We start from the raw sequence: 13,565 nt of genomic DNA, 5'->3' as shown, positions 1-13,565 counted from the left end.
AACCGTATTTTTTCTTCGCTGGTACGTCTTTGTCACACCATCTAATTTTAATATTTACTCCATTATTTACAGTAACTTGGCTTAAAAGCTAAAATAATGGCTACAACTCCGCACTGCCCCCAATCCTGCAATTGGTAGACATGACAGCAATCTTGTTTCTGATTGGACATAACCACTGCGTTGGGGGCGTTTCAGAGCAAAGTACAATAAAACCGTATTTTTTCTTCGCTGGTACGTCTTGTCACACCATCTAATTTTAATATTTACTCCATTATTTACAGTAACTTGGCTTAAAAGCTAAAATAATGGCTACAACTCCGCACTGCCCCCAATCCTGCAATTGGTAGACATGACAGCAATCTTGTTTCTGATTGGACATAACCACTGCGTTGGGGGCGTTTCAGAGCAAAGTACAATAAAACCGTATTTTTTCTTCGCTGGTACGTCTTTGTCACACCATCTACTTTTAATATTTACTCCATTATTTACAGTAACTTGGCTTAAAAGCTAAAATAATGGCTACAACTCCGCACTGCCCCCAATCCTGCAATTGGTAGACATGACAGCAATCTTGTTTCTGATTGGACATAACCACTGCTTAGCGGAAACCCGCTAAGCTAGCGTTGGGGGCGTTTCAGAGCAAAGTACAATAAAACTGTATTTTTTCTTCGCTCATAAATCTTTGTCACACCATCTAATTTTAATATTTACTCCATTATTTACAGTAACTTGGCTTAAAAGCTAAAGTGATAGCTACAACTCCGCACAGCCCCCAATCCTGCGATTGGTGGACACGACAGCTATTTCTTGTTTCTGATTGGACGAAACTGTTGTTTACGTGGAACCCGGAAGTAGCGCTACGCTGGCCGTGGGCGGAAAAATTAAAGAGCAAAGTACAATAAAACTCGTTTTCTTCGCTGGGAAGTCTTCGTCGCTGTTTACCCGCACCATCTACTTTCTTTGAAACAAACAACAAACACGAAGAGTGTAAGTATAACCGCGAATTCATTGGATAAACGGAAAACTCCACTGGAGTGTTTCATTTGAAATGATGATGATTAACAGCTGTGTGAGCAGGAAGTCAAGCATCCAATAAAGTAATTAGCGGTACGTTCCGCAGTTTGGCTATGATGTCAATCAATCAATCTGTATTATTATTATTTGTGGGAAGACATTTTTGTAGCACAGTTGTTCAGTAAGTCTATGATTTCTATGGCAGTCTTTTGTGGGTTGTTGTCATGCTGAAAGACCCACCCATGGTCCATCTTCAGGTTCTTATCCAAGATCCTATGGCACATGGCCGTGTTCATCAATGCGGTGATGTGACTTCCTGTACCCCGAGCAGAGAAACAACCTCCCAGCAGATTGGTTCCATCATTGTCAAATCACTGTGTCCAGTTTGGCCCACCTCCTAAAGTAAACTTTGGATTTTGGCCCCCTGCATTAGTCCAGTTCACCCTCATGTAGGTCTACCATCTGCCACGTGCTCTTTGGTCTTGCCCATAGTCTTTTGTCCACACACTGAATTGAGATTGGGAGTCTATTCCTGGCTTGTGTAGGTCTACAACCTAATTTCCTTCCACAGCTCTTTGGTCTTGCCCATGGTGATGGAGAGATTTGAACGGAAGCGAGCATTTATGTGACAGGTGTCTTTTATATATGTTTAAATATGTTCCAGTCTTGTGCAGGTTTACAATCTGAGCTACGTCTACAGCTCTTTGGTCTTGCCCATGGTGGTTGGGAGGTTTGAATGGAAGAGAGCATTTGTGTGAGCAGGTGTCTTTTGTCTACAGTACATAATGTGTTTGGATTGACAATCCGTTCCAGGCTTGTGCAGGTCTACAATGGGATCTTCTTCCACAGCAGTTCTTTGGTCTTGCTCACGGTGGTTGTGAGGTTTGAACGGAAGAGTGCGTTTGTGTGACAGGTGTCTTTTGTCCACGGAATGTGTTCAGATGAGAAATCTGTTGCGGTATTATGCAGGTTGACAATCCGGGATACTACCAGCTCTTTGGTCTTGCCCATTGCAGTAGGGAGGTTTGAATGAAAGAGAGTGTTTTTTTTTTGTGACAGGTGCAGGTCTAGACCTTGTAGACCTTGATTTGCGGAGTATGTACCTGTCAGTTATGATGAGCGGCCGGACAGTGTTTGAGTTGAAAGGGAAAAGGTCACAAGCTCACGTTTGCTTTTTCCACTATTTTGAGCCAAAGGCTGCGCTATCGATTGGAATGTCGGGAAGCGTGTCTTGACTTTCGAGCAACATTAGCCACGAGGATGTGGAGTGGGAAGAAAAAACACTTAAAAAAAAAAAAAAAAAAGTCTGATGCTGACACGGTCACACGTGGCTAATTAGAGGCCGCTACTGTGTATTTTTACCCTGTCAGGCTAATGAAAGCGAGCTCACGGTGTGAAGGCAAATATGGCGTCAGACTGGATGAGATGGAAGGCGGTGAGAGAATGGATGAAATCCCAGCGAGCAGATGCATGAGGAAGATGAGCCATCTGTCTGTTTTCTCACCATATGATTGGGAAGCGACACAAATCCACTCTCTCCCGCGCAGGCGGCAGAAAGTGAGCCACATCCATCTTTGCTGACATCACACATGCATTTATTTACTTTTAGGACTCCTTTCAGGCTGAGGGAGCAGAATGGGGAGGAAGGATGCCAGCGCCACCAAACTACCAGTTGATCAGTACCGGAAGCAAATTGGTACGTGGAAGCACTTTTACTCAATCGGTCAATGACACGGGTGGAACGCTACCCCATAATTGTGGGTTTAAAGCGTTGGTGTCCAAATTGCGGCCCACCACAAATTTATAAAAATGTAATTTATAAATGGGAAAAAAATCAGCAATAATTTTACCATAAAGTCAAAATATTAGGAGAAAAAAAGGATAACAGTGTAATATTATGCGACAAATAAAAAAGATAGGTGCAATGAATTTGAAATATTTTAATTTTGTTTGTTTTTTTAATTATAAGATAATGAATGAAAAGCAAAGACAACAACAGAGTTGTAATTTTTAAAAATTAGGTTGGGGAAGAATGTCATAATTACGAGAAGAAAATTTACAAGAACAAAGTTGACATAATTAAATATTAAAACTAAGACAATTTTATGAGAATAAATCAAAATATTATGACATTGAAAGAGTTGAAATATTAAACAAAAATGTGTGTTGATAATATTGTGAAAAATAAAGAAAACAAAATACAGTTGTCATTTTGGGAAAATTAGGATGGGTAGAAAATGTATAATATTATGGGAATAAAGTCTAAATATTATATGAAAAATACAGTACGAAAGTTTAGTTGGAAATAAGAAAAACACAGAAATAAAAAACAGCTGTAATTTCACAGGATCAATGTAAAAATATTGCGAGAAAAAGTTGTATTATAATGACAAAATGGCCCAATTTATGAGGATGAATGAATAATCAAATTTTTGTATTATAAAGTTGAAATATTAAATATAAAAAAAAGATGCAACATGAAAAACAAAGAAAACAAAAAAAAGCTTGTTATTTAAAAATATATGTTTGATGAAAAATGTATAATATTATGGGAACAAAGTCCAAATATTATGAGAAGAAAATTTACAGTAAGAAAGTTTTTAGTAAAAAAAAAAAAAACAGCAAAAGTGGAAAAACGGATGCCATTTTACAAGAATAACGTCCAAATATGATTAGGAAAAAGTTAGATCATGAGAAAAAATAGCACAATGTAGAGGAAAAATGTCATTTTTAGTAGTATACAGTTGAAATATTAAAATGTTATTTCATTGTATTTTTAAAGTTAATATTATGCAAAGTCCTAAAAGGAATAATGTAACAAGAAAAAGCCGTAATGTTTAATATGTTAATATATAATATCACATTTTTACAAAATGTGTTTGCAGGTAAGCAGGACTACAAGAAGACTAAGTCAGTCCTGAAGGCCACGCGACTCAAAGCTGAAGCCAAGAAGAACTCCTCTGGGTTCAGGGTGAGTCCCCACTCCCACACTTGTCCCACACATTCTAAAAAAGCAATTAAACAAGAAAACTATTTAAAAAAACAACTGCAAAAATATATAAAGAGAGCAATAATTTTACAAGAATAAAAACAAAATATTATTAAAGTTCATAATATTAACTTATTCAATCCCAGCCATTTTTCCAAAGCCGTTCCTCTCCATACCGGACATTTTTCATGATTTAACAGATTTTTCAAGGCATACAGAATATCATGTCCAGACATTGTTGTACAGGCATGCTAAATACCAAAAGATTAGACTCTCATCTTTCATCAGGAAAAAAAACCTTAGTTTCTACATTTGTGCATTCTTTAATAATCAGCAGTAGAACATAAGCAAGGTAAGTTTCAGCCAAATATCAGTTCCCGACAAAAAAGGGGAAAAAAAAAGCAACTTTTTGTGGAAAGATGCATCACAAGCATAACTTTCACTGATGGATCTCATGGGAGAGATGGATGCCAAGTTCTTATAAAATGCATTTCTGCCACCTTGTGGTCGTTTTGTCGGCTTAAAACTGCAAACATAATCTCTTCTATTGTGGAGTTGCATCATCACCTCTTTGTGCCTGAACGATGTATAAAATATGTCTTTGGGAGAGAGTGGTCGTGTTGAAAAAAACGGATAAATACGTCTTTGGTAGCAAACGAGTTCAGAGAAAAGTGCATCATAAGTCTAGAAGTGTTGACATCCATCCATTTTCTATGCCGCTTATCCTGACAATTGAATGCATCCCATAATCAGTTCCCAGTTCCACATGTCCAAAAGGAGTAGGAAGAAGCAAAGCTTATTAAATCCTACCCCTCCATCTGGTACTTTTACAATCACTAACTGTTACATTTGTTCACTTCCTGCTTTCCAAATAAAAATTTTGATTTTTTTTGTAATTAAAAATTCAAAGTACTCGGTGATATGAGCATCCAATGCCATAATGGGTACCATAGTAAGTGTCAATATAGTGACATATATAGCACATCATGGTATGCTGGAGCCTATCCCAGCTGGACTGGTGGCCGGCCAATCACAGGGCACATATAGACAAACAACCATTCACACTCACATTCATACCTATGGACAATTTGGAATTTGCCAATTAACCTAGCATGTTTTTGGAATGTGGGAGGAAAAACCGGAGTACCCGGAAAAAACCGCCACGCATGCACGGGGAGAAGATGCAAATTCCACACCGAGGGGAGGCTAACCACTCGGGCACCACACAGCCGAGTGTGCTGACATCTCCGCCAAAACAACGAACAGTAATAGCCGACAGCTAATGGCTAATGGAGAGAATTGATCATTAAGCAGGTAAAAAAACACCATTAATGACATGGATCAAACGTGTGATCGTGATGGGCCTGCCGATTATTCCCAGGTCTAATTCCGGGGCAGTCAAAACAAGGATAAACTAGACAAAATGAGCAAGTTGTTATATTTGTACAATCCAATCAGGTGGATGTTGACATCCAACCCGTCCACCATAGCATCCCAGTATATGACACAAATACCAGCACACATGGTTACACTGTACTGGGAGTCATGGGTCGGCGTCCCCCATTAAACTTTCTGGTCGTTCTTCCCCAAGATGGAGCACCGCCCGCGAAACGGTCATGTCTTAAAATATTCGTCTCTGAGGCGGCGACGCACGCAGCCTCATTAAGCACGTCTTTAATCCAATTACATTAGTCGCCGTCTTGAAATATTGATATTGCTTATGAATAATTCAATGAGCAAGACGAGGGGTCGGATTAAAAATACCTCAGGGAGGAAGATATTATAGCCGCTTTTTTATTTCCGTTTTTTTTTTTTTTTGGCATGGAAAAACATTTTTAATATTGTTTGTTAATATATGATGTGGGGCTGCACAGCGGTCGAGTGGTTAGCACGTTCAATTCCACCCTCGGACATCTCTGTGTGGAGTTTGCATGTTCTCCCTGTGAGTGTGAATGTCATACTGAGAACAAACACTTTGCTAACAGCACTCGATTCATCGCACTGCAACTTAATACTCAAAAGGTGTATAAACAAATACACAAACTTGCTGAATGGTTAGCATGTAGGCCACACAGTTAGGAGATCGGGAAGACGTGGGTTCGATTCTCATTGTGGAGTTAGCATGTTCTCCCCAAAAACATGCTAGGTTAATTAGCCACTCCAAATTGTCCATAGGTATGAATGTGAGTGTGAATGTCTTACTGAGAACAAACACTTTGCTAACAGCACTCGATTCATCACACTGCAACTTAATACTCAAAAGGTGTATAAACAAATACACAAACGTGCTGAATGGTTAGCATGTAGGCCACACAGTTAGGAGATCGGGAAGACGTGGGTTCGATTCTCATTGTGGAGTTAGCATGTTCTCCCCAAAAACATGCTAGGTTAATTAGCCACTCCAAATTGTCCATAGGTATGAATGTGAGTTTGAATGTCTTTACTGAGAACAAACACTTTGCTAACAGCACTCGATTCATCGCACTGCAACTTAATGCTCAAAAGGTGTATAAACAAATACACAAACGTGCTGAATGGTTAGCATGTAGGCCACACAGTTAGGAGATCGGGAAGACGTGGGTTCGATTCTCATTGTGGAGTTAGCATGTTCTCCCCAAAAACATGCTAGGTTAATTAGCCACTCCAAATTGTCCATAGGTATGAATGTGAGTTTGAATGTCTTTACTGAGAACAAACACTTTGCTAACAGCACTCGATTCATCACACTGCAACTTAATGCTCAAAAGGTGTATAAACAAATACACAAACGTGCTGAATGGTTAGCATGTAGGCCACACAGTTAGGAGATCGGGAAGACGTGGGTTCGATTCTCATTGTGGAGTTAGCATGTTCTCCCCAAAAACATGCTAGGTTAATTAGCCACTCCAAATTGTCCATAGGTATGAATGTGAGTGTGAATGTCTTTACTGAGAACAAACACTTTGCTAACAGCACTCGATTCATCACACTGCAACTTAATACTCAAAAGGTCTATAAACAAATACACAAACATGCCCCAAACATGCCGAAAGGTTAGCATGTAGGCCACACAGTTAGGAGATCGGGAAGACGTGGGTTCGATTCTCATTGTGGAGTTTGCATGTTCTCCGCGCGCATGCATGGGTTTTCTCCGGGTACTCCGGTTTCCTCCCACATTCCAAAAACATGCTAGGTTAATTGGTGACTCCAAATTGTCCATAGGTATGAATGTGGGTGGGAATGTCATACTGAGAATAAACACTTTGCTAACAGCACTCGATTCATCACACTGCAACTTAATACTCAAAAGGTGTATAAACAAATACACAAACATGCCGAATGGTTAGCATGTAAGCCACACAGTTAGGAGATCGGGAAGACGCGGGTTTGATTCCCACATTCCAAAAACATGCTAGGTTAATTGGCCACTCCTTTTTGCCTCCTTTCTCATCTCCTCGTCTCCTCCTGTATCTCCTTTCCATCCCTGCGTCATCTCCTCTTTACGTCACAGCTGGCAGCCAAAGGTGTCCTCCTCTGCTCCTCACCTCAGCGTCTCCACTCCTCCTTCTCCTCATCATCTTCTCCTTCTCCTCTTGTGGGACGCATCTGTCCTCCCTCAGCAGAGCCGACGTGCCGACGTAGCGGCACGAGGAGGCGGCAGCTGCCAGGACAGACTGTCTGGCGGCTGGGCTGCTAGCGGGCCCGTCTGGACAAGTTGGCACGGCGAGGGGTAGGAGAAGAGGAAGTAGTAGCATCCACGTCGCATAGAGGATCTTTGAGCAGCGCTTTTGGAGTAGATTTTCAAAAACAACACACGCTTGTCATATAAAGGATCTTTGATGAGTGTTTTGGTTTTTTTTGCAGTAGATTTTCAAAAACAGCAGTGCAAAAACAGTGGACTCTTGTCATATAGAGGATCTTTGACAAGTGTTTTTTGTAGATGAATCAAAAACAGCAATGCACTCTTGTCATATAGAGGATCTTTGGTATTCATTTTTGTGGTGTATTTTCAAAAACAATGCAAGCTTGTCATTTAGAGGATCTTTGACACGTGTTTTTGTAGTAGATTTTCGAAAATAGCAGTGGACTCTTGTCATATAGAGGATCTTTGGCATTCATTTTTGTGGTATATTTTCCAAAAATGATGCACGCTTGTCATTTAGAGGATCTTTGACTCTGTTTTTTTTTGTAGATTTTCAAAAACAGCAGTGGACTGTTGTTATATAGAGGATCTTTGTTTTTTTTGTAGATGTTCAAAAACAGCAGTGGACTCTTGTCATGTAGAGGATCTTTGACAAGTGATTTTTTTTTGTAGATGTTCAAAAACAGCAATGCACTCTAGCCATATAGAGGATCTTTGACTTGCGTTTTTTAGTAGATTTTCAAAAACAGCAGTAGACTCGTGTTATATAGAGGATCTTTGACAAGTGTTTTTTTTTCAGTAGATTTTCAAAAACAGCAGTGTCGTTTTTGTAGTACAAAAAGCAGCATATATATGATCTAGAGTTTAGGACTAGAGTTTTTATTTTTTTACAGCAGCTCCTCAGAAGCAGTTGAGCAACCCTGTCATCCTTATAGAGGATCTTTGACTAGTGTTTTTTTTTTGCAGTAAATACATTTGGATGGCCACAGATACATATACAGTAGCTACCTGTAGGCTGCGGCTCATAAACACATGGTAGGGCTGTAGGTTGGTTACCATGGTAACAGCTGTCATCAGATTGTGCTGACATGTTTCGGAAAGACTTGAATGTCAGGAAATTTGAGCCCGGAGCTTTTTTGTCTCCTTCATTCCTCTTCATTCCTCTTGGAATGTTCTAGTCGGTTGTGGTTTAAGGAATATCAGGTTGACCAAACTATCCATCGGGAATTGTACACACTGGGAGAAGCAGCGACAAGGCGGGCCACAGCCTCCTCGTCGCCACGGTGACGGAGACACGTCTCCCAGCATGCCGAGTAGCTCCAGGATGTGTGAGTGGACGCAGTGGGCTGCTCTCCTCCAAAACAATGATGTCAATCAAGTGCAGGTGTTCGAGTGCTTTCACCCCCCAAAACCTCTCCTGTCGTCTTTTCCCTCCCCAGACGCAAAAAAAAAAAAAAAAAAAAAGTAAAACATGTTGATGAAGTTGAAAGTAAAAGTGTGAAATGTAAAAGTTTTCCAATTAAAGCGAGGCTGTTTGGAGGATGGAGATAAATGTAGCTGCGGCTAATGAGGAGCAGAGCGGCTGATGATAGCGTTCATGCTCGCCGTGGCGTCCTTTTAATAGGCTGCAACCCCCACGACGCCGCTGGATTTCGTTCTTTTCTCATACGTATGTACCTGTTCCATACTGGAGCCGTACTGGGGCCGTACTGGAATTCCCGTCTCACTTGATCCCGCTTGTCTTTGTGCTTCCGTTATCCTCATTAGTTATCCTCATTCCGTTATCCTCATGACAGGAAATAATTGTGAATGATGTGAGCAGTTTTTAATGTATTGGCAAGTGTAAAAATAAGTGATCCGCAGCTAACAGGAGTAAGTCAACCACTGTTTATAGAAAATATGTAGTGAAATATGAAGTGTGAAATATTTAGTGTGATGAAAATAATATGATGATATAAAAAGATTGAAATGGATTAGGTGTAAAAATAATTTAATACTACTTTAGGCTGTAGTTTTCAGGGTCTTTACAAGTGTAAAAATAAGTTTAAAAATTAAACTTAATAAAAAAAATTATTAAAAATTATTTTTTTAAATTAATTTTATTAAAAATTATTTTTTAATTAATTTTATTTAAAATAAATTAAAATCAAATTAAAATTAAATTTAATTTTTTCTCTTACTTTTTTGTTCTTTTTTCCTTGTAGTTGTTTTCTCTTTTTGAGTGTAAAAATAAGTCAACCACTGTTAATATTTTATCTTTTGGTTTTTTTTTCCCTTCTTTTTTTGTTATTTTGATAATTTGAAAATGTAGAAATAAGTAAACTACTGTTAATATATAGGGGCTGCACGGTGGTCAAGTGGTTAGCGCGCAGACCGCACAGGTAGGAGACGTGTGTTTTCTCCGGGTACTCCGCTTTCCTCCCACATTCCAAAAACATGCTAGGTTAATTAGCCACTCCAAATTGTCCATAGGTATGAATGTGAGTGTGAATGGTTGTTTGTCTATATGTGCCCTGTGATTGGCTGGCCACCAGTCCAGGGTGTATCCCGCCTCTCGCCCGTAGACAGCTAGGATAGGCTCCAGCACCCTGTGACCCTCATGAGGTAGAAAATGAATGAATATCATATATATATTAATACCATAAATATATTGATATCAACAGTGGTTTACCTTTGAAGCATTTCAACGTTAAAAGTGGAACAAAATGTACGTCTGCTGCCGCCGTGTCCCACATTCCCTCCAATCAGCCGCACTCTTAAACCCTCCAAGCGAGCTCTCCATTGCTGATGACAAAGTTTCTTTGCTAATGACTTCCTGTGCCAGCTAAAGAACAAAAAAAAAAATCAAAAGTGGAGCATCGGAGTGGCCCTAATGAAACTCCAGCTGATGAAGATTGTTGTGTGCTTAATGAACGAGCTCTCCAAACATCCACTTTTCAGCTCCACTGCTGCTCCTTCATCTGCCAGCCACAATTAACCCATTCAACACCGAAATAGGACACCAACTTTCATCTTCTTTTGCTGCACTTGACACAATCCAAGCTTTCATTCATGCCAATGCTAATAGTCATGCCAATGCTAACATTCATGCCAATGCTAATAGTCATGCCAATGCTAACATTCATGCCAATGCTAATAATCATAGCAATGCTAACATTCATGCCAATGCTAATAATCATAGCAATGCTAACATTCATGCCAATGCTAATAATCATAGCAATGCTAACATTCATGCCAATGCTAATAATCATAGCAATGCTAACATTCATGCCAATGCTAATATTCGTGCCAATGCTAATATTCATGTCAATGCTAATATTCATACCCAGGCTAATATTCATACCAATGCTAATATTCATACCAAGGCTAATATTCATACCAATGCTAATATTTATACTAAGGCTAATATTCATACCAATGCTAATATTCATACCAATGCTAATATTCATACTAAGACTAATATTTATACCAAGGCTAATATTCATCCCAATGCTAATATTCATCCCAATGCTAATATTCATACCAAGGCTAATATTCATACTAAGGCTAATATTCATGCCAAGGCTAATATTCATACCAATGCTAATAATCATACCAATGCTAATATTTATACCAATGCTAATATTCATACCAATGCTAATATTCATACGAAGGCTCATATTCAAACCAATGCTAATAATCATACCAATGCTAATAATCATACCAATGCTAATATTTATACTAAGGCTAATATTCATACCAATGGTAATATTCATACAATGGTAATATTCATACCAATGGTAATATTCATACTAAGGCAAATATTTATACCAATGCTAATATTCATTCCAATGCTAATATTTATAGTAATGCTACTATTGAGACCAATTCTAATATTCATACCAAGGCTAATATTTATACCAATGCTAATATTCATATTTAGGCTAATATTCATTCCAATGCTAATATTTATAGTAATGCTACTATTGATACCAATGCTAATATTCATACCAATGCTAAGATTCATACCAATGCTAATATTCATACTAATGCTAATATTCATAACAATGCTAATGTTTTTACCAATGCTAATATTCATAACAATGCTAATATTCATACCAATGCTAATATTCATACTAAGGCTAATATTTATACCAATGCTAATATTCATGGTTTACGGATGAAGTGAAGGAGGACATGAGGGTAGTCGGTGTGAGGGAGACAGATGCGGAAGACAGGGTCGGATGGAGGAGATTGGTTACCCACACTTAGGGAATTGTCGGCAGCACCAAACCCCGCCCCTTCCACACCTCCAGCTCTGCTACAAATGTTCCTTTATCTTCCCAGGATGGCTTCCTGGTGCTGGTGGCCATCGCGTTCTTTGTCGTCTGCGTCTACGCTTTTTTCTACCTCAACCTGAGCAACGAGATTAACATGGACTTGGACGTGGACTGAAAGCGGGACTTTTGGGAGCACAATGAGGCTGACGGTCGGGCTGTGTCACATGACCAGCTGAAGAGCGACAATGTTTTAGAAATACTTTGCTGGCATTTTGAAGACGCAGTAGACCAACCCCCACCGGGGTCCAACTTTTCCCGATGAAATGTCAAAAGTTGCCATTTTTTATGTTTTCATTTTATAAACAGGTGAAAATAAATGATATTCAGCAAATATTTCAAGCTAGTTTGTTACTAGTTACTAGGTATCAACATTTCTTTCTTTTCAATTTTGATGCTGTAATCATTTTCTTTCTACATTCCTGTGTGCTGTGGGCCCATAAAACACAAGTTGTGGACTGTCAACGGCCCACGGGCCGAACTTTGGACACCCTTGCCGTGGAGCGCTTTCAAGACCCTTCATTAGGCTAAGAACCAGAACCAGGCTAAGAACTTTAGCAACCAGATAGCAATTTGGTTTGGTTAGGGGCCAGCTTGCTTTGATACTAGGTGTTAGCATGCTAACTGTTAGCATGTTGATACTTTTGCAAAATATCCTCATGTTAAGTTGCATGCATTTACATAGCATTATGCGAGCTGCACTGTTGGCACTTAGCTTAGCACCGCTGTCTTGCTAAAGACACTAGCTTTGGCATGTTAGCATTTGGCCAAGCACATTTTTGTCAATATGCTCATATTAAGTTTCATATATTTACCTAGCATGACTGCACTGTTGATGCTTGGCGCCGCTATCTCGTCGTACACACTAGATGTAGCATTTGGCGCATCACAGTTGGCATGTTAGCAAGAATGTTTTTGCAAATATTATTGCAGTGAGTTGCATACATTTACATAGCATGATGCTAACGGCACTGTTGTCGCCGCTATCTTGTTATAGGCACTAGCTTTAGCATTTGGTGGATCGCATTGAGATTTGACACTTTTTAGCAAGCATCAATTGAAGCAAGACATATTCCCCTGTTATCACAATGTAGCCGTTTAGAGTGCTAGCTGTTAGCATTGTTAGCATTTCTGTCTTTAAAAAATGCTGAAAACGGATGCTGTCCAAAAGGAGTAGGAAGAAGCAAGGCTTAATAAATCCTACCCCTCCATCTGGTACTCAGTAACTGTTACATTTGTTCACTTCCTGCTTTCCTAATATAAATTAAGGTTTTTTATTATTATTATAATGTTTTTTTAATTTTTTTTTGTCACATAATCAGTTCCCAGTTCCACATGTCCAAAAGGAGTAGGAAGAAGCAAAGCTTATTAAATCCTACCCCTCCATCTGGTACTTTTACAATCACTAACTGTTACATTTGTTCACTTCCTGCTTTCCTAATATAGTTTAAGGTTTTTTATAATTTTTTTTATTTTATTTTATTTTTGTTACATAATCAGTTCCCAGTTCCACATGTCCAAAGGGAGGAGGAAGAAGCAAAGCTTATTAAATCCTACCCCTCCATCTGGTACTTTTACAATCAGTAACTGTTACATTTGTTCACGTCCTGCTTTCCTAATATAG

At 39.1% G+C, this 13,565-nt stretch overlaps 1 protein-coding gene across 1 annotated transcript; it reads left to right on the top strand.

The window, feature by feature from the left end:
- The first annotated feature begins 834 nt into the window (after positions 1-834).
- Positions 835-13,313, top strand: triqk (triple QxxK/R motif containing). Its single transcript, XM_058047901.2, has 4 exons — positions 835-987; positions 2,624-2,710; positions 3,900-3,985; positions 11,952-13,313. The coding sequence occupies exons 2-4, from the start codon at positions 2,650-2,652 to the stop codon at positions 12,057-12,059; spliced, it is 255 nt and encodes an 84-aa protein (XP_057903884.1). The 5' UTR covers positions 835-987; positions 2,624-2,649; the 3' UTR covers positions 12,060-13,313.
- Positions 13,314-13,565: the final 252 nt, after the last annotated feature.

This window comes from Doryrhamphus excisus, linkage group LG7 (assembly GCF_037039965.1).
Source record: "Doryrhamphus excisus strain RoL-2023G ecotype Guam linkage group LG7, RoL_Dexc_Guam_v1.1, whole genome shotgun sequence".
Classification (NCBI taxonomy): Eukaryota; Metazoa; Chordata; class Actinopteri; order Syngnathiformes; family Syngnathidae; genus Doryrhamphus; species Doryrhamphus excisus.
Note: the sequence above shows the minus strand (reverse complement) of the source record. Positions and strands in the feature narration are given on the sequence as shown.